The following is a 21,214-nucleotide window of genomic DNA, read 5'->3' on the forward strand; positions in this document are numbered from 1 at the left end:
AAGTGCTGCGGGGCTTTTGAAATGGAATCTACAACTCCTTTAAGCTGCTTTTCATTGAGAAAAGGGAGAGGAGGGTGTGCTGGAATGGAAATCCAGTCAGCCAACAAACTGCGAGCCGTGCAAAGCTTGTGCTCCAAGTGCAACTTCTTATGGCATGCTGGAGGGAAAATGATGCTATGGTGATGTCAGGGACTTTCTGCAGATAAAAATACAGTCCTAGAGTTCAACACCAAATTTTGCTTTATGAATACCTTAATAAGAAATAACTGGTTCAGGCTTAGAGTGTTTCTATTTTTTTTCTTCATCCTCCCAGTGAATTACTGACTTTTCCACTGTGTGTGGAAACAAGATGGGTGGATATTTTCCAAAAGCATTGTTATCAGTTATTCCAGTGTCATTTTGTATCTTTCAAGAAGGAATTTTTCCCATTTCTCTTGGAGAAAACCTGTCCAGGCTGCTTCTAGAGCTTGTATGCAAGCAAAGAAGCTCTTTATTTGGTGTCTCTTCAATATTCCCCTGAATTGTTTCTTGAGATTGAGATGTGATGAGATTAGATTGAAATCTTAGTAGGAATTAATCTTAGTGGGAATTAACATGATTTTGCAAAAGAGAAATAAAATTCTGCAGCACCTGAAAACTAATGGAAATGTTTCATATGCAAAACCCCTATATTAAAGTTATTCAAATGTAAACTGTTCCAATTAAAAAACATCAGAGTTTAATTAAGCAAGCCTTAATTGTTCTGTCTTGTTTTTGTTTCAGTCTTCTTTTGTTTTTTTTTTAAGATGCTTGAACTAAAGTTTAGCAAGTGACTGTTAAGTAAGCAAGCATGTTTGTGTGTGGTGTATTCCTCATTTTTGTGGAGACTGACTTGAAACAGATACAGAGCACTAACTGCTGCAGCTGGAGTAACTGGGCATTCTGTAGGGGCTGCATTAAATGGATCGAAACAAGGTTGTGTTGCTTTTTTTTCTTTTTAATGAAATTAGGGTTTTCTTCTTCTAATGTAAAACTTTATTTTTTGAAATGTTGCCCCCTTGCAAGAAAAAAGTTGCGGCTTTTGTGGGGACAGGGAAGTGTGAGGAGCTGCATTCTTTCCAGCTCTGGTTAGCATCTCCTGGTCTGAAGGAATGGCATCTGGAATAATGGGCATGAAGCAGGGAACCACAAGGGTCTGCCTAATCACCAGTTCGGTGTGTGGCCTTAGGCAGTCTTGCTTTCAGCATCTCCATCTGTCAATTAGGGTAATGGTGCTGCATATGACATAGAAATATCCTTCTTTTACTGTCTTTCTAGACTTGGCTTGCATGAAGGCTGAGATAATTCTGTGTTCATTACAAGACTTGGATGGTATGCAGTAAGCAATAGTGGGAGAAGAAGAGGAGAGAGCAATACTGAACTCTGAGGAAAAAACAAGTATTGAATAGTAGTCCCCATAGTGACCACCCTCATGCTAAGAACTAAGTTAGGAAAAGTTTTGAAGGAAGAGGGTGAAGATAATACATGTGTGCAAGCATAGAGTGTGAAAAGAGTAAAGCTGTTTAATCAGTCTGCATTGAAGCCATTTGGGCTTGGTAGCCCAAATCAACTTCTGTCAGCTATTTATTTATTAATGCAGTTATTTTTACCATTAAAAGTTATCCTTGGCGTACCTCATAGCACAAATCACCGAACAAGTACTTGCTGGAAGAATTACAGCCTTGTAATATGACTAAAGGCATAGTGGTCCACCTCCTCTGGCTCTGGAGCAGTTAAAGATGATACAGCTACCATCTACCCATCATCACTCATCGCCTGGAGAACATGTCCCATGGTTCAGCCAGCAAGATAGAACGTCTTCATGATCTTTAGTTTTGCAGCATTAACTCAGCTCCTTCTCCTTTGTTGTTGCCTGTTGCTAAAATAGGTGACCCTAGATAGGTGGCTAAAGAGCACTTACCCGTGGTGGTGTATTGGCTCATCCATGAAAGTGATAACCTTCTACTAGCAGATGGTGGTGATCAGCTAACCATGTCTTGAGTCATTCAAGTTATTGCAAAACATATGTGTCCAAACCTTCCTGCAAAGAGCATAAAAACAACTGCTGGGTTAGACCTGAGGTTTTTCTGATGTTATAGCCTGTCTCTAGATACAAGTGAGTGCTGTCCCGTGAGTTGTGTTTTTCTCTCACGTGCAGCACTGACTGCCTAGAGTAGAGAATAAGAATGTAGTGATGCTTCCACTGCCTCCAGCAGTTTGGGGCTTGAAGATTTCCTGCGCAAGGGGTTATGTCTTTAATAGCTCTCAGTGGACTTTTCTTCTGTGAACTTGTCTAGTCCTTTCTTGAACCCACATAAATTTTTAATATCCACAGTATCCGGTGGCAGGGAGCTTCATGATTTAACTATGCATTTTAAGAAAAAACATCTTTCTTTGTTTTGAGCTTGCTTCTTGCTGTGTTACATAGCCTTTTGTTTTCACTTTGAAAGAGACAGCCACCATTTCTGTACTGCTTGTGATTTTGTAGAACTCTTGGGCTCCCCAGTTGTCTTTTTCAGGCTGATGACTGTGAGTGCATTTCTTTAAACAAGATATTTCTACCGTTTTCTTAGCATTTACCTTTGCCTCATTTCCCTGTACCTTTCCCAGGTAAGACAAAATGTGAACATAATGTTTAAATACAGGTCTCTCATGGGTTGATGGAATGGTGTTAATGATGTTTATGTTCCTTTTTCCCCAATTTCAAATAATTACTAATATTTAATTTGTTTCTTGACAGGGCCCGAGTGTAGAGTAATAAAACAACCCAGTTATTTTTCATCTGTTTTAATGACAAGGTCTCATTCATGAGTGATAATAGTTAGTTCAGAACTCATTATACTTGCCATAATATAAACACTACTGGTACTAATGGATGGTAAGATTATTAATTAAAGGATATCACTCTGCCGGGAAGATAACAAGAGGATGTTGTCATATGTTCCTAAATCTTTTCATGACAGGAAAGTAGAACAAAATGCCAGAGACTTAAAAGTTGAAAAAAAACAGTAGATGAAATATGTAGAAGCCTATTTGGTCCTTCTTAGAAGTCATTTTACTTAAGAAAAACTAGGCAGACTTCAGCAGAAGATCATTAAAGTTCCTTATTTTTGTCTGAGAAGTTAATTAAAAGAGTCCAATGAAATGAATGTGAGGGATGTTTCTCTCTTTCCGGTAAAATATGAACAGCCTGTTCTTTGAAATAGTTTTATACATAGAAACTTCATATGATTACTGTTTTTTACAGGCTGTATTTCTTTCCCTCTCTGGCTGAATGTAATAAAACTGGAATGTATGTAAGATACAAAAACTGTTTCAGAACTGTTAAGGAAATAGTCACATGCAAATTGGAGTTAACTCCAAACTCCTTGGGAATGCTTGATTCCTGAGCTGTACAAACAGGAGCTCACCTGGTAAAACAGATTTGTAGTTGTGCATTTCATTATTTAATGAAGCATATTTTGTTTGGCTGTTTTTTTCTCCCATTATTAACACGTAGGTATTTTGGTAACAGATTTTTGAGTTTAGGATACTGCAAGTGATTTAATTTAAACCCTCAAAAATGTATGTATCTTTAAGGCTTTTAAGTGCTTTCATGGCTCTCATTTCTGCATTTTCTGAATTCTTTTCATATTTTAAAGGTAGAAGAGGGTTTAACTAGCATATTAAGCTTGTTTGCTATATGAAACTGATGTATTTGGTATCCATTCTCCCTAAGTAGTGAGAAGCAGCTATGTGGTGAATTGGCTCTATGGTAGACTATCTGAGTGCAAGAAACTCCTTTAGGCCAAATTTGGTAAAGACATTTAGTGTCATTTCACTTCACTGGACAGAATACTGCTTGATCTGGGGTCTCAGTTCTGTCCTCTGTGTCTGGAAATGCATATTTGACTCTAAACAAATGTTACTTACATCTGTTTGTGTGTGTGTGTGTGTGTTAGGAAAAAAACCCCACACAACCCTGTTATGTGCAATACCAAAGTTCATGTGACTGTGATACTAGTTTCTGATCAAAGGAATCTAATCAAGTGTTGTATTCCTGAGCTCTAAGAGCCTGGAAAAATTTCATATAGAAAGTGTTTCATTTCCTTTAAAGCAAAGTGGTAGTATTTTTTTTTTTTTTTAATGAGCTAAATATACACATTTTAATTTTTTTCCCTCTCCTCCTCCTTCTGTTCTTACAAAACATTTTACTTTGTTGCCCAAGTGCAGAAAACTTTGCCAGGAAGAAGGGTGAGCAAAGCTTCTGTTTCCCATGACCCTCAACTCTAATGTTGTTCCAAGAGCTCACTACTTACAAATGCTTTGATAACTGCTTTCATTCCTTTCATCCCTCCCCCGCTGTCCAGCACAGGCCAATGTGACCGATCCTCCTTTGAGCAGCTCTCTTCGCAGAACAGGGGAATCTACTTAATGTAAAAATCATGGCACATAAAAGCATTTAAAGATATATTGCAGAAATTTTTACAGCTAAAGATCTGCATAATAATTGTTGCAGTGATTTATTCTTCGTTTTCCTGGAAGTGGTTTCTTAATAGCTCCCTGTTCATACCAGAACTGACTAACCCTGTTTTTTATTTTCTTCCCTGAATACGTGTTTGGGTAGGAGCAGTAGTGGGGAAATGGCATCTCATTCTACACATATGCATATGCAGCGCAGAACTGGCAGAATTAATCTTGTCCATATAGTCAGAACTGTGGGTCCTTAACGAACGCGTTGCAACATAGGCTTGAATTATATTGTGAAATTATACTATCATATATTGCTTTGTGTTTCACTGTCTGTAAATAGGCACATGCATTTTTTAAATTTCTCTGGATGCATTGTAAGATTAAGAACAGAGAGAACTGTATTTTAAAATACCACTAAAAGACTGTCTGATGCACCAATACCTTATGTTGCACTAGAAATCTGGGAATTCCCTTGTTTTTTCTGGCAATTCTTTGGTTGTCAGACAGGAAGTCACTCTCTGCTTTTTCAACCTCTGGCAGCATCTGCTATTAGTTTATCTGTCCTTTTTTTGTGGTGCTTCTCTGCCTGCTCACTGCTTGCTGTCTCTGGGATGTGCCAGGAGGAGTGAGAAATGATGCAGCAAGCCTGATAAACCTCTTTCAATGAAGGAGACTGGGCTGTGGACCCAGCTCCCTGGAAAAGGCTGACACTGTTCTGGGAAATAAACATCCATAGGGTAGGGGAAGAATGTGGAAGATCATGAAAGAGCATTTAAAATCCCCAGAAGGAGCAAAAGAAATTATGTCGAGGGTCAAAGCAAATTTGCAAGGAAGAAAGTTTAGGAACCTAGGATGGATAATGGAGTGCTAGAAAGCTATGCAGAAGTTAAAGTAAAATGATACAGAAGAAGAAGATATAGAAAAACTAACAAAAAAAAAGTGTAGGGGAGAAAAGTTAACATTCTAGCTTTTTCCAGTCCTTTAGGATTTCTATATAGTCTTATGCTAAAGCTGCTGCTTTAAGTTGGTTTTCATTCAAATGACTGCTGAAACAAACCTGAAAATAATTGTATTTGGAAAAGGGAGGAAAACTGGCATGTATGTAGTGTTTGATGTTGGCCAAACAGTTCCACGTGGCTGTGTGTGCTTGAATTGTATACCTTGGTGTGCTATCTACATTAGTACTACAGACACCTGAAAGAGGTTGTACTAACACCTGAGATTTTAGAGCAGCCTTGAGTTAAAACCAACTTGAGATGTTGCACAAGGCTCTCACCAGTATTAATGTTAATATCTTTTTTGTAGTGTAAGACTTAGTGTATGACGAAGACTACATGAACAAAAGATTCATCATGTGGCTCAGCTACATCTTGTGTGCCACCATGACCCAGACTCTTTTGGTGTACATAGTAAGTTGGAGACCAGCAAACTGCATCTCTCTGGAAAGTATAGCAAAATGTACTGAAAGGCAGTAGGGTTAGGAAAAGAATGGAGTATACAGCCCTCAACTGAAGTTGAATGTGAGATAAATCTTTAAACAAGAAAAGACGAGAAGGGTAAGGAGTGATTATTTACTGTATGTTATATCAGATATAATCTTAGCTGCTTCTCAGGGATGTTTCATGTGCTTTATTGAGTGGTTAAAAAGTTAGGCTAAAGAGTTGAGATCTTCCTGATACAGAACTATGGAATAGTTTTATCAACGGACACAAAGAAAATATTGGAAGAGTGTGGATGAGTAAGTACTGATTTTCAATTATTTGAGAATGGAAAAAAGCAGGGAAATGTGCTTGTTTTCTAAGATTTATTCTTTTCTAGCAGAGAAGAAATATTGGAATATTCCAGTATTGGAAATATTGGAATCCTTACTGTGGATCTTAGCCAAAAAGCTTACTGAATGAAAATAAGCATATCTGCAAAACTGGCATTGTGTATAGAAATGTTTTGGCTGAGTGTAATTTAGAAAAATATAATAATATGCTAGAAATAGTACTAAGTTATACCCTACAGTCAATCTTTATAATTTCAAAAGTGAAAGGAAACTAAATGCTTCCTGAAAATTTTAGCCATATTTGTGGAAAATATTCAAAGAACTGCAGTTGGTAGCATTTTCTGTTCTGCTTTTAACCATGTGATTACTCACTTGTAAAGGTTTTATTGTTGCATTAATTCTGTCACTATGGTTTGGTGATTGGAAGGTTTAGACCCTAGTAATTCCATGCATAGTCAGTTTGTTTTCTGATCAAATGCAGCAGTATTGTTGAACAGTCTTATAAACTAAAATATTGAGAAATAAAGGATTTTGTAGCAATGAGGTAATGAGAAATAAAATACAAGAATGTGGGAGTATCGAAACAAGATAAAATGACACCACTTAATATGGCAAAGAGCTATGAAGTTATATATGTGCCTTAAATTCAGAGAAGCAGATGTTCAGTACGTACTGTATGGTGTCCTCCACATTGATGGTTATAGGGCATACATTTTTAGTTGCATTTTCATTCTTTCATGTATTTATAACTATGCAAAGTCAAAGCGAGTTAGTCATTGTCTAGACTTTACAGCTTTTGCATACTAAACTAAAATTCACTTCCTTCTGTTCTTCTAATTATGTGAATAAGGTTAGGTTTCCACATCTACAGACGAAGTAAGTTGGGGTAAGGAGAGGAATAGTGAAAAGAGGTGTGGAGTATTACCAACATTATCTTTTGACTGTACAACATTGGGTTCAACAGTTATGTTTCTGGGAAGCTCTAGTATGATTTTATCAAGTAAGCATGCAAATGTGGCCTAAAAAAATCCCCCTCTCATTAAACATAAATGTTCTGTTCTTGGGGTGTCGTCTTCAAGAATGTGTTGGATTTAGTGCTTAACCATAAATACTAAGAACATCCAAAGTACTGTACAAGTTTCTAAAATAAGGAAGTTGGGACTTAAAAATGTTGCTATGAATAGCTATGAAGTTTGTAGAAGATACAGACTTTTCAGCAGCTCTTGCATCATAATGTGAAGAAAGTGGGGATTTTGTTGCATTTGATCAAGGGGATTTCTCAGTGCTTACTAGAATGAGAAAGTAAGTTGTGCGCTTTTCTCACAGAAATATTCATGAGTAAGAAAAAGACACTGAAAAATTTCAAACTGCTATAGTGCCTTATTTAACCCCAGAGGAACGCAGCAATGCATGGGCTTCATGTTGACATATTCTGCTGATGTCCTTTCCCTGGACATTATGAGAAAGAAATTAGCTTCCCTAAAATTAAGAGAAAAACATTGAACCTAAGGTGGAAAAGTAATGTGGGATTGTTGGGGTAGGGGGTTGTTTAATTTAGTTGCTTATTATTGTTCCATGAATATCAAGCTGGCAGAGAATATACACCAATGAAGCTAGCAAATAAAGGGGATAAAGAGTTCATTGATAGCAACAATGAAAGACTGTGTCAATACAGAGCAATGGCCCTTGTGCTGCAAAATCTTTGGCACTGGGCACTGGATTCTGTATTCCCTTGTGGTCTTTTCTTGTGGCTTCTTTAGAAGGCATTATGGCAAGTGGCCAGCATTAGCTGCATCTGCCCCTGCAGATAGCCTCTCCTCTGTGCCAGCTTGTCCTGTGTTTTGCCAAATTAAATTCTTCTGCAGAAATTCAGAAAAAATGTGATCACTCATAAGAGGAGAGAGTTTTGTTTTTTCTTTCTTTTTCTGTCTTCTTTTTTTTTTCCTGTGACAATCAGAAAAGTTAATTTGATCCATAAATTAATTCAGCTGAGAAATAAATAACAAGTGTGTGTGTATGTAAATCATTTCATCAAATAGACTTCTAAAAATCGAAGTGCCATGGACAATATTCCATGCAATGGTTTAGGCTGTGAAACATGTGTGGTAGGAAAGAGTCTAGTATTGAAAGCTACTTGAAACTGAAGATGGCAGAAGCTGTATCAGCTGACTATACAGCTTTGTGTGTGTGTTTAAACATGCATTTTAAATTGCTGTCTGACTACAGGTGATATGGGCATGTGTTATGGTGGTGATCTTTTTATTAAGCTGGGGTTACCTGTTCTGGCAGCAAACCCCAGAATTCTTTTCATGTACAGTTGAGGGAATTAATTGCAGTACTGAGATATGTGCCAACACCCCCATGCTCAGCATTGCTGCTTTGGGCTAATTTGTAAGTCCTTTACAAGTCCCCTTGTTTGTGCTGACCTGATATCACATACATTATGAAATTGTAAGATTTTCTGTATGTGACAGTTACCTGCGGCTGTTGATTTTCATTTATTTTTCATTTTAAAGCAGTGGTGAGTGATGAAGAGTGGAAAGAGGTGAAAATTGTGAAGAAAATGCATTTTGGTGCTGTTTCCTGAATTAAGACCAACAACTGTGAAGCTGGGGTTTTTAATGAGAAAGCCCTTACGCCAGGAAGAAATTTGAAATATAGTAGCAATATACACAATCTTGTATGATCACTGCTTTCAACTGCTTAATCATTCATACTGCCTAAATATAATTGTACTGCCAGCTGCTGTGTTTACAGTCTATGATGTGGAAAAAGATGTCCCACTGTGACATGTTCTAGTTACAATCAAATTGACTGTAGCAAACACAGAAGCTGTTGAAGTTCAGTGCTTCTCAGTGGGGTGTTCTTGTTCCTCCAGCTTATTTCTGGCTGTTGATATAGCTCGCCTCCATGAAGCCCATTCTTGTAGAAAATAACAAAACCAAGGCAGTTCCTGGTTCATCTTCACAGTAAAGCAGCGTGTCATGAAGTATTTAAGGAGATGTGTATCTCGCACATGTTTTTCTGGATAAATAATTTTTTATAGATTTGTATTTGTAATACTTAAAGGCCTTTTTTCACTTGTATGAATTTTTAAATGTTTCCTTGCTTCTGTCATTTGGTGCAGTAAGAATGCTGCAAATCATACTTATAGCTGCTGTTTCACAATAATAATGTCTCCGTTTATAAAACTGCTTTTTCAGGTGTTTAGATAACTTAGCCAGAAAAATTGTTTATAGGATGAGAGTTGCTTATGAAATAAATCAAGAAAATAAATTTATTTGCAAAGCAATTAAAAAAAACAAAAACACCAACCCACAACAGTGACTCATCTTCAGGCATGGAGGAGTAGAAGTCAATGGACTAGATAAATGGTTCTCTGCATTTTAGCATTCCCTTTTTGTCAAGTACTCTGGCAATATTGTTCAGTTTCTGCTGTGTTTTATTCACATATTACGGCTCCTTAATGCTCGGTTTTGTTGAGTAGCTTCGGTTTTAATAAACCTATATGTCAGTGCGCGACCAAATGAGATAGCTCATCAAGGATGGCACTGCAACGCATCTAGTCATATCTGGTAGTGGAATCAAACTGCCCAAAGGTTTGAAACACTGAACGTGACTGTATGTGATCTCCTTTCCAGTCTTCAACTGTCCTGAAATTCAGTTGACTGAAGAATTGCCTCTAATATGCTGCCAGCTCAGCCATTGCCCCTTTGCCTCCGCTGTCTTTGAAGCCATACGGTAATAACTAGCTTTGTGTCAGATCACCAGATACATTGCTGTTATTATTTTAGCCAGAGCGCCTGTTGTTTGAAGTCCCATTTACTGCATTCCAGCTGGCGCTCAGGAGTTCATTTAGGCATGTTTAATCTTCTCACTAGGTTTCAACTGCTGATTTTCTTTATTAACCTAGTGAATGATACCAAACTTTTCCAGGATGATTGACATCAGTCAGGAAGAGTGTTGGTTATTGGATCTCCATTTGCTAATGAAGTAATCTTTGTAAGTAAACAAGTGGAAAGACTTTAGCTTTGATGTATTTGCTGAGAACAGTTTCTTGCAGGCTGTTACTAGGGTAGGGATATAGGTACTTTGTAAGTGCATAAAGTTTCTGCTTTTGGAGCTTGTTTGACTCCTGTCAAAAGCTTGGGCTTTCTTCTGTTCTTCTAGCCATCAGATTGGCAAAACCAAACAACCTTCCCACCCCAACCAAAAAAATTCTTTGTGCTTACCAACTTGTAGCAATCTTGTCAAGTTTCCTTATATGTAGAACTTGATCCTTGTTATGAAGGGCTGTGCCAAAACTAATAGACTCGTTCTTTCATCCTTCAGGTAATCGCATCCATCATTTCATCACTTTGTTGCAATGTTTTTTTCTCCCTTCCTCCTCAAGGCTCTATATAAGAACTTATTTTATGATCCATTTAACAAATCTAGGACAAGAAAGTTGAAGAACAATTCTAGTAATACAAAGGGACTGCATCATATTTTTATCATCGTATATCCAGCACATAAGGCCTTATCTGAAGCCTAAAATAAGTTAATATATTACAGCTCAAATTAAATCCTCCTTTTTAGCAATTTGAAACAAAGTGAATCTTAAATAAACCTGACTTGTAGGATAACGCAGAGGTTTTTTTCCATATTTTTATTGGGTAAATATGTGTTAAGTAGATTGATCAAAAATATAGAACTTCAGGAAGACGTACAGAAGAAAATGTGTTTCCTGATTCCTCTGTGACTTTCCTGAATGGATGATGGCTTTTATTATTCTTTCATTAACATTATGATACTGATGGTTGGTATTATATGTATCCATATTTAATACTGGTGTTATTACTTTCTTGTAGTTAAGCTGCAATTATCCTTTTATTGTTTCCGGTCACATTGTATCATGCTTCTTTTAGTACTTCCTCTGCCAGAGCTCCACAAAAAAAATCTTGCTGGCCAGTTGAGTTGCTTCAACCCTTACTAAAATAGGCAACTCTGTCTCCGTTATCTCCTTCCACTGACCGTAAGTAGCGTGTAGATGGCTACTCTTGACTATATGCCTCACTGCAAAACCAAACTGAATCCTCCTTTGGAATTGGGGAAAACAGGGAACAAACGGTGCAGGTTAGTACTGTCGGAAAATAAATGTTAAAAGAATTGGTGGTTAGAAATTCACTCCTGTGGCAACTGAGGGATAACAGGGTGCATTTTCACTCTTTCACTGGCACTCAGAGAGATTACTCTAAGTGCCTTCAGAAGAGCAGGGGCAACAACATTTATGGTATCATTGAGACTTTTGAGCAGCCGTCCTGCCCTGGATGATTGACTTGTACTGTCAGTCAATAAAGCTGATAAGGTTTTTATAGTAACTTAGGAGATCAGTTGACTCTGCTCGAAAGAGAATTTCTGTCCTGGGCTAAGTGAAATATTCTAGTTCATGTGGACTCCATGAAAAGAGTGGACTATGACTATCAAGATGTACATGTTAGAAGCTGGGTAAGAACAACTCCTTTAATGCCATATAGCTTGCAGATGATTGGTGTGGTGATTTACCTTCCTACACCTGGAAGGAGCAGGATGTATTGAGGGCTCTCAGTGACATTAAGAGTCTGGGATATACAGTGATAAATGACATGTTGTAAAGCTGGACAAGGTCTCTGCTCCATCTCTCTGCTCTTTTCTGTTTGTTTGTTTTTTTTTTTTTTTCCCCCCAGACAAGATAAGATGGTAGTGATATCATTTGCCTCTTCTTGACTGAAGAGGCAGTTGTTCTTAAATCTGTTTTAATTCAGTTTTAAATCTTCATGTCTCTTAAAGGAGGCCTGCTTACTGCACAACTGGTCCTTTCTGTGACTAGGTGAATTTTGTAATCGAGTAAAGTGATGATGTTCCTAGGAAAGAAATTGATAAATACAACTAATTGCATCGCTTGGTCCAATGTTGGTGGTTCAACTGCAATATTGAGCTTTGAGTTCTTACAGAGTAACTCTTATTACAATCTCTAGGAAGCTGTCCAAGTAAGCTGGAATTCTGTAGAGTAATATTTTTTTATATTTTCAGGTAAAATTAACTTTGTACAGAACCTGTAAATTAGTGTCACAGGAAATATCTGACCTTGGAAGTTCCATTTTATTCCTTGCTACACTGAACAGCTTTAACCTTAATATGGTATCTTTTAGTACTTTCAAGCTATTAGAATAGGTCTCATATAGAGGCAGAAATCTCCAAATGGTATCATTCTGGATGATTTTATCAAATTATCTAATGAGCTGTGTAATTCTTATTACATTCTTCAAACCTACTGTTGCAGAGTTAGGTTAAACACATCTCCTTCAGGTTCAAAACATGTAAGCATTAACACTGTCTGATTTGCTGACACAGTGAAAGAGAGATCGGCATCTATGTATGACTAATCCAGGATATAAAATGGAGACTCCACCTTGGATATTTTTATCATTTGTTTTCCTTTCCCTTGACATTTGTTCCACTGAGCCCTGGATGTGTGGAAGCGTGATAGGGCAGAGTCCATGCTCCCTCATTTCCTTTCATGTTCGCAGAGATGCTGGTCATCGTGGGCAGCTATTAGATTGTCCAGAGGAAATAAATCTGCATTCCTATTAGTGATAGTTAATTTTTACATTTCAGTGTACTTACAATATAGAATCCTTTTCATTCGATCACCTTAAGACCATATTATTCCTTTTGGCATCAATTGGTATGCAGCAATTTTATAGAAAGGTTCAGGACTCAGTGTAGTAACTTGGTGGAAGAGCCAACAATGAAACTATGTTTCTTCTCTTTAAGCTCAAAGCATCCTGCTGTGAACAAATTCAAGTTTAGGTCTTTCTAACAGCTGTAGAACAATCAGTTACTTGGATATCAAAGATGCTGTATTTGCATAAAACGGAGTGCTTCAGCTTATAAAGATCTATTTTGTTTTCATTTATACAAACAGTAGGAAATACTTTGTGTTTAGCATCTAATTTTTTAATACATTTAATAGTATAATCTTCATGTACAGCACAGTAGGAAATGTTTAGCAAGAATGCAATAATTCTGAGGAGCATTCTTTCCCGTTTTCCATGTTTTTTATCAAAAAGATACAGAATTTGTTTATTTACCCAATTCTTTGCACTCTAGTTATTTATCAGATAAACATATGGAATTCCTTACTAATACAAGAAAAAAATCTGTTCATGTCTGTATTGTCTAAAGACTTCTTGTTCTTTGGTTGGACTGATGTACTCTATAGCTGCATCTAAAAATGTGAAAGCAGCAGGCACTGAGTAAATAGAGGGGTAGGGCAAAATCTGGTAGGGATTCTGTTGCTTGATAGTCGTTTCCTTTAATTAAAAGCAATCCAAATTTCAGTCATCTTACTGTGTGGATTCTTATTTGGAGGTGTTTGAAAGATTTTCAACCCTTATTTCATTTAGGATAGTGGAATGGTTCTTACTGTTGGAGATTGTTCAAATTTAAATGACACTTTTATCTTTTTGTGTGTGTCTTGGTTTAGGACATTAGGCCAATTTGTGTATTTATATGCTAGGTTTTATTCCTGCCAGGAAAAAGGTTAGCCTTCTAATTTTGTGTCCAGCATTGGGTAAATTAGTCTTTATGGCTTTACAATAACAGAGGGTTAAGAAAATCACAGAATCACAAAATGGCTGAGGTTAGAAGGGACCACTGCAGGTCATCTGATCCAACCCCCCTGCTCAAGCAGGGCTGCCTGGAGCCAGTTGCCCAGGACCATGTCCAGATGGCTTTTGAACATCCCCAAGGATGGAGACACATACATGATGCTTCTGAAACAGAATTTATGACTTGGCTTTTGTTAATAACTTATCCTTACCGTGACTTTTGATTAGATGTAGCAGAAACCAGAACCTTAACTGCCCATTTCCTTTGCTTCAAAAAAGATACCAGAGATACGTCCTGTAGGACACAGAGAATTGTTGCTGCTGTTCTGGGCTCATCTGGACTGGTAGCGTTTTTAAGTCTTGACTTAAAGACCGAGTTCATTCATTATCACATTCATCTCTGCATTTGCCATTAGTACCTAAAAAAGAAAAGAACAGATTTATGTGGTTACATTGCTATTCTGTATTTACAGTTTTGTTGTTGTTGGAGTGTGTACAATTCTAATGAAATTTTATGCTATGAAGTTTGGATTGCTTTGACATTTCTTTGGTCTGAAGGTCCAGTCTGTGTAATTCAGTGAAAATAGTGCTCATAATCCTATTGATTAGGAGCAATCAATTAGGTTGATTGGCAAGCATTAATGGTTTAATTTTTTCCCTTTGATTTCTTTTTACAAAGCTTTTACATAACACTGTATAAGTTTTGGTGTATTAGAATAGTTAGAATGTAATTCTTTTGATTATGAAAGAAATTGTCATAAGCTTTGTTTTAATCTGCAAACTAATCTTGCAGTATTTTAAACAAGTGATCTACTTACATATGCAATTTACCACTAGACGTTTATTTCTTACACTAATTCCTTATTTTTCAAGAAGTATAACAGTTCTTCAGTTGTTAACATAATGCCTGTATTAATGTTTGAAAACTGGTATCAGTGTGTTTCAGAGGTTTCTGGGATGTCTCAGGTACTTTGATTTTGAAATGGTGATGGGGGTTTTTGGATGAAGTTACTGTCCAAAAAAGATACTAGAAAGGAAACTTTGAAAACAGAAAAAATGTTTCATGCAGAAAAGCTCCAGTGAAGTTGCAGTGGAGTAATTCTCATTTTCTTTTTTTTTTCCTTTTTCTTGAATTTTAGATTTATCCATGGCAGTGCAAAAATTTTCACAGTCTTTACAAGATTTCCAGTTTGAGTGTATTGGAGATGCTGAAACTGATGATGAAATTAATATTGGTAAGTACGTTCTGTGCTCTGGTTGCAGTAACTTTTTATATTGTTTCTTATATATTTAATATGATATAACAAATATAGTGGGACAGTTCACAGTTTTGTTTATTTTAATGGAGCATGTAACAAGAATAGAAAAATTTCAATAAGTAGAAATCATGCAAGACTTTAAAAATACATTTCGAAAAACTATGTCTTCGTGACAGCTTTGTTCATTGTAGAGGAAAGTATTCAGCAGTACTTTGTCAGCTGTGAATCTTCTAAATTCTGCTGCTATTTTTAGTTTGCAGCCAGTTTTCACTGGGATACTAAAAGGTACACAAGTTTCCTATGAAATAACATAGGTCTCCAAAAACCACTTAAGTGCCTTGTAAGACACAGGAAGTATTTAAGGGTCTAAAAACAGGAATATGTTCTTTACAACTTGTGCATTCCTAAGTATATAGCTGTCTGAACTTTTGCCAGTAAAATTTACTAGCTGCTTAATGTTCTGCCTCAGCACACACCCAGAACTTCTGCATTCGCAAAACTGAACAGCTCAGTTTGTCTTGAATGTAAGCCTCTAATATCATCAAAATATTCTTCCCTCAGCAGACTAATCCTGGAAACATTTCCAAGATTCAGAAATTCAGCCACTCTTTACTGCAAGGCATTGCTGCAGTTGCAGTGATGCTTTTGGGCAGTAGTGCAGCAGCTGGAGTGCTCTAGCTCCCATTGGTGAGAAACTTGGATTATAATCCATCTTCAGAATGGCTAAATTCAGTGTCATGAGTCTTACATGCCACATGGCCCCTGTGTCTCTCCCAAAACATCTGAGAGGAAGGAAGATGGTGGTTAAAGTATAGTTGCTTCTAAAAATAAATAATTTGGCAGTACAAGAGGGAACGTAGGACTTGTTAGTATTTTTTAAAAAAGATCTATGTAATGCAGTGAGGAAACTCAGATTTAGGCTTTTCCAAACATATCTCTTATTATAACCTATTTTCAAGTCTCCTCTCACTTCAATATTTCCCTTTTCCTGACTGAGTTAGTAATCATTGGACAAAAGGTCTGAGCTGCTTGCTCTCACTGGCAAGGTTTGCCTCATCCTCACCCTACAACACTGTGATAGTTAGGAGACTGCCATCAAAGATGGCTGGGTATTTGATCACTGTCTTCCACTAACCTTTGGCAGAGGAGGTTTGATTTTACTGACATATCGTAGGGGAGTGAAGCCACTGAGCTGCTTCTACTCAGACATAAAACTGCATACACTCTTCAGGTGTATCAAGCTTGCAAAGAGACAAAAAATGAATGGTGTGTATGCGTTCTTTGGCATTCTACATGTTATTTCTTGGCTGTTAAAGTCAGCTTGTACATATTTTATGTATTTAAACTAAATCTACAGGATCTCAGTTGTATGTCTTAGATTTCATCAATAACTTTTTTTAAAGACATAAGGTTTTGCATTTAAAAAGGGGTGACTGAGGACAAACACAACTTCATTTTACTGGCAACCTAAATATAGCAAAGAAAAGACATTTTATTGTTTGGACATTAAACAGGCATTTAAAACTATTTAGGAAAAAAACATAGTTCATGAAGTTTGACAGCTGATTTATTTCACTTGGAGCTTCAAAGAAGGGATTTCTAGCTTCTAAAGCACCCATTGCCTGATGGATTGTCATGTACATCAAAGCAGCTTATAAGAGTAAAAGGTAAACTGACAGGAATCAAATTCAAGTCTAACAGAGCTTGAAAGATACTGTGTGCTTTTATAGGGTAAGGCTCAATTTTTGATCTCCCTAGAGCAGTGACCTAGAATTTATCCATATCTTTAACATGCCCCAACAAGCTAGATGTTTGCTTATCATCAAAGACAGCTTTGTATAGATGAATCCTGCTCTCTGTGCCTCCTTCTGCCTTCACCTCCTTTTTTTTAAGAGTATCTACAACTATGCAGGCCACTGGGAAGTTTTACTTCAGTCTGCAGTGATACTCTGACTTGATAAGTTTTGTACAAAACCACCGTATACAAAGGGGCTTAATACAGGGACTACGTTCTGAAGATTTTAAAATACATTTCTCTTTCAAGCTTAGGATTGTAAATTCACCCTAATCCACCCTAGCATTTGAAATTCACCCTCTGAATAAGGCATCTTCTGTCAGGATGTGATTATTTCTCTTTCCTTTTTTTTTTTTTTTTTTTTTTTTTCCTTACCAGTAATAAGTATTTGGAACTGAGTTGATAGCTCCATGAACTTTTTATTTGGAGGCAATACTAGAGCTGAAGGTCTCTGTTTAGTAATTAAGACCTTTTTTTTCCAACCTGAGCTCTAATAACAGCATTCAGTTTTACTTGCATTTCCTGTAACCTGTGTCTTTTTAGATGCTTGCTTTATACAGCTTATCTATTCCAATAAGCTCTTTACACAAAATACATGAGAAGTAGTTTTAGTTAAGCTCCATGACACACTCAATATAAACAGAATTATGACGGTGTTCTTCATATTTATTTTAATCCATCTATTGTTTAATCCAGTGATTTATTTAGGGTTTTTTGTTTTCTTTTATTATCTGTCTTTCATTTCTAATTTTTATGATTTCTTACTTTTTATTTACAATGTTTAATTCTTCCATAGAAGTGGTGGTGTTCTTTGACAAAAAATCTACATGACTCTTTGTAGCTGTATAATACATTTTAGGTAATCTTTCCATGTTGTTGCAAGTTACCCAGATTTATCTACGTAGCCACTTTCAGGTATAACATGCCCAGTTTAGAGTCAGACATTTTGTGCATGGGTTGTAAGCTATTCCCCTGACTTTCTTGAATAAGCAGAGTGGCTTGTTCCTCAAACCATCTACAAATTCTTTTTTTTTTTTTTTTTAACTGTGAACATCAAATGATTCATGCTATAAAAAGCTTTTTCAGATTTTCAGATATTTGCCAGAAAATTGGGTTTGGGAAACAGTGCTCCCCAGCTTTACTAGCTTTTCTCATTAAAAAATAAACAGCTAGCAACAATTGCCAGTGTTGTCTCTTCCTCTGTTTTGAAGTGCACGTGGCAGCATGTGATCTGCAGCAACACAAGGGCCATAATATTTCATAAGGTCCATACTAATTGATAATACAACATGGAAATTAGCTCCTCTTCTGTTTGTGTTATCTGGATTGTGGCTGATACAGATGAAAATAATAAACATTATTATTTAACGCAATGGAATTCTGTCTTGTTTCTTTAACAAGTTCTTGTCTATTTTGTATTATGGCTAATTATAGATCAGTGAGATTTAATATCAGCAGTGTAAGACCGTGCTCTTCAGAATTAAAAGAAACCAAGACTAATAAATACATTCTGATATTCTGGCATTTTACTTTAGTATCTGTTTTTTATTAGTGTGTGCTATTTAGGAAAAAGCACTGGAAGGCATATGTATTTCACTCTGTCACTGCTGGTTTTGAATTTTTTTTGCCCTGAAGAGAATTATATTATGACATGTGTCAGGTAGCATCAAATGCTTGATTTAGGAATGTAATAGGATTATGATGATCTATGAAATCATTATTAATTGAGCCACAAGGAATAGGTCAAAAGTTCTAAAATGTGGTAGTATCTTTCCTTGTGGGAAGTGAATTCTCATCTTGCTGCTAGCAGTTGTGGCTCATGTGATCTTTGCTGACTCACACCTCAGGTCATTCACGGGATTATTAAAATTGCTAGCAACTAACCATCTACAGAACTGTTAACTCATACCAGGCAATGTTGTATACAGCAGTTAGTTTCAAGTTGAACTTTGAAAAATGAACTAAAATGTACTGGGGAGAAAAAACTTAAAAAACCCCCCAAAACCAAAAAAACTTGAATAGTAGTTGTTTGTTAGAGTCCACTGTTGTGTTCTTAAGGCTCTCTTGTTTGAGTTGAGCAACAATGCCAGAAGGTCAGTCTTCTTTTTTGCTTGTACTGGGCATCTACACGCACAATGCTTTTGAGTTAGCAGCTGCTCTGCCCTCTTGGAGAGCCTGTCAGAGGACAAGCATCCTGTCCTTCAAAGCAGCAAATAGATCTGTCTTGGGAAATTTGTGTATAAATCTACACAAATAAGAGAAAAAATCAGGAAGATTCCCTCCCCCCATCTCTTACAAAGATGTAAAAAGTTAATTGGCATTAAGAGATGCCAAATTCCATTTTTTTAATGGTACAAACTGTGCATGCAATGTTCTATTAAAATGAAAAAAAAAAACCAAAACAAAACCAAAAAAACAGAAGAGGAGAATTTATAGGAGCTTTATGCCTGCCTAAAGTGTGTGGAGGCAAATCTTGACAAATCAATCTGTGGACATTGCAGTCTCCAAGTTAGGAGACTCTCTTTGGGAGCCACTTGGAGGCTAATCAGGAACCTTCAGAAGGTAGCCATCAGGCTAATCACGATTTCAAGCCACTGTATCTCTATTGTTTGTGGTGTGCAATGGCTTCTTGAATTTGCCTGGCTGTTTTGGAATTATTTATTAAATGCCATTGAGCCACCCACAGTCTGAATCACTTGGATTTGTTACCGGTCATCTCCTTTATCACTTGAGGTTACCTCTGAAGTTCAAGAAAGTTCTTTTTAGGGTTAATATTCTACTTAATTTGCTCTGAATTCCCATTCGTAACCAGGTTTCTGAGTGGAATTACCAAGTAAGTCTAAAATGAATCCCAGCAGTTCAGGTCTACTACTGCCTTATCCAAACCAAGGAAAGAGGAGGATCTTGTCACCACCTTGAAGGTAGAGTTCCAGGGGTGGATTTTTTTAACATAGGCATCATCCCAGTAAGTTTTGTAGTGCTTGAGTTTGTTGACCTTGTGGAACACATTAGAGACAAGCATATTTACAAAAGCCATTCTTTGTTAGATGGGTGGGGAAGGGTTGAGTCCTGAATTAGTATAGAAAGCTATTTGCAAGTGGGAGTGAATTTGCATAGAAAGATTGTATGCTGTTTTTCTACAGTAATTACCTGCCTAGATTTGCCAGCTCTTTCCTCCAGTTGGAATAATGATATTTAAGATTAACTTTTTAGGTGACCTTCAAAGCAACTTTGCATAAGCTACTTGTAAGATCTAAATCACAGGGCAGAGTTCTTTGGTACTCCTATTGGACTATTTTTATCTACAGAAGTTAAACAGTAACAAATTATGGGAGGAACTCAGCACAATCAGGGTGTGAAATGCCTGAACTATTTGTTTAAAATCTGTTAAATCTCTTCCTACCATTATTTTTTTTTATCCCATGTTGCATATTTAAACAAATGCTACCTGTTTCCGGAATGCTGTTGTTTCTTGACTCCAAGAAATGAGTGATTTTATGCTAGTGCTAGGATCCATAGAGGCTTCAAAACAGCATCTGCACCAGAAAGAGAAGGTTGGCATTCTGTTGGTCAAGCCCAGAGCTCTTGTCCTTGCTGTGGAAGGACAAATGAGGCTGACAAAGCAGGAAATAAAATAATGTTGCAATAAGCCTTGATCTGTGCAGGAGGAAAAGGTACAATAAGATCAACAACACAGGCCTTGTTTTTTCTTCTACTCCAAGACACATATCAGAAGGTTGTTAGAATTTGCATGCTCCATTCCCTGTTACCTTAAGAAGCATATTCAAATGAAAAAAATTAGAATGGGGTGGCTGATGCAGTTGCTGCCCTTCCTGTCTGTCTTACCCTTCTTCTGTGGCAGGAGTAGCTGGATGTGAAGTAGATCTCCTGAGTCACTGCAGTTTACAGTGCTAAGGGAGTCTAAAATTCATGCTAGTTCATTTTATTATGTTGGACTGCAAACTGTGGTGTCTCAGACTGCCACTTTCCTTGGAGCTTATGCTGTTTACAGAAGGAGGTTGAGGCAGGCAATGTACACCAATAGCTTTGGTTGTCCTGGTGCATTCTGCTAAGGAGACTAAATGAGTCAACATTTGATCTGAACAGCTGAGTAGACAAGTAGACAAGTCCATGCCACTCGCAGATCAAGATGAAGTATCTGTCGTGTCCCTCATTAATAGTTTGATCTTCTGGACTCTTGTAGATGCATTCTACTTTATTGTCCCCATTCCATGCCTTCAACATACCTCTTCCTCCCTCCTTCATCACTTAGCGTTGTTATTTCTAG

General features: G+C 37.0%; 1 protein-coding gene across 1 annotated transcript in view; it reads left to right on the forward strand.

Annotated features, from left to right (window-relative positions):
• ARHGAP42 (Rho GTPase activating protein 42) overlaps positions 1 to 21,214 on the forward strand; it is a 162,145-nt gene that overhangs the window by 23,866 nt on the left and 117,065 nt on the right. The window contains exon 2 of the mRNA XM_052812685.1: positions 15,012 to 15,107. Coding sequence (XP_052668645.1) covers positions 15,012 to 15,107 — 96 coding nt within the window. The remainder of the gene's footprint in view (positions 1 to 15,011; positions 15,108 to 21,214) is intronic.

The sequence above is a fragment of the Harpia harpyja genome, chromosome 17, assembly GCF_026419915.1.
Source record: "Harpia harpyja isolate bHarHar1 chromosome 17, bHarHar1 primary haplotype, whole genome shotgun sequence".
In the NCBI taxonomy this organism is placed as follows: Eukaryota; Metazoa; Chordata; class Aves; order Accipitriformes; family Accipitridae; genus Harpia; species Harpia harpyja.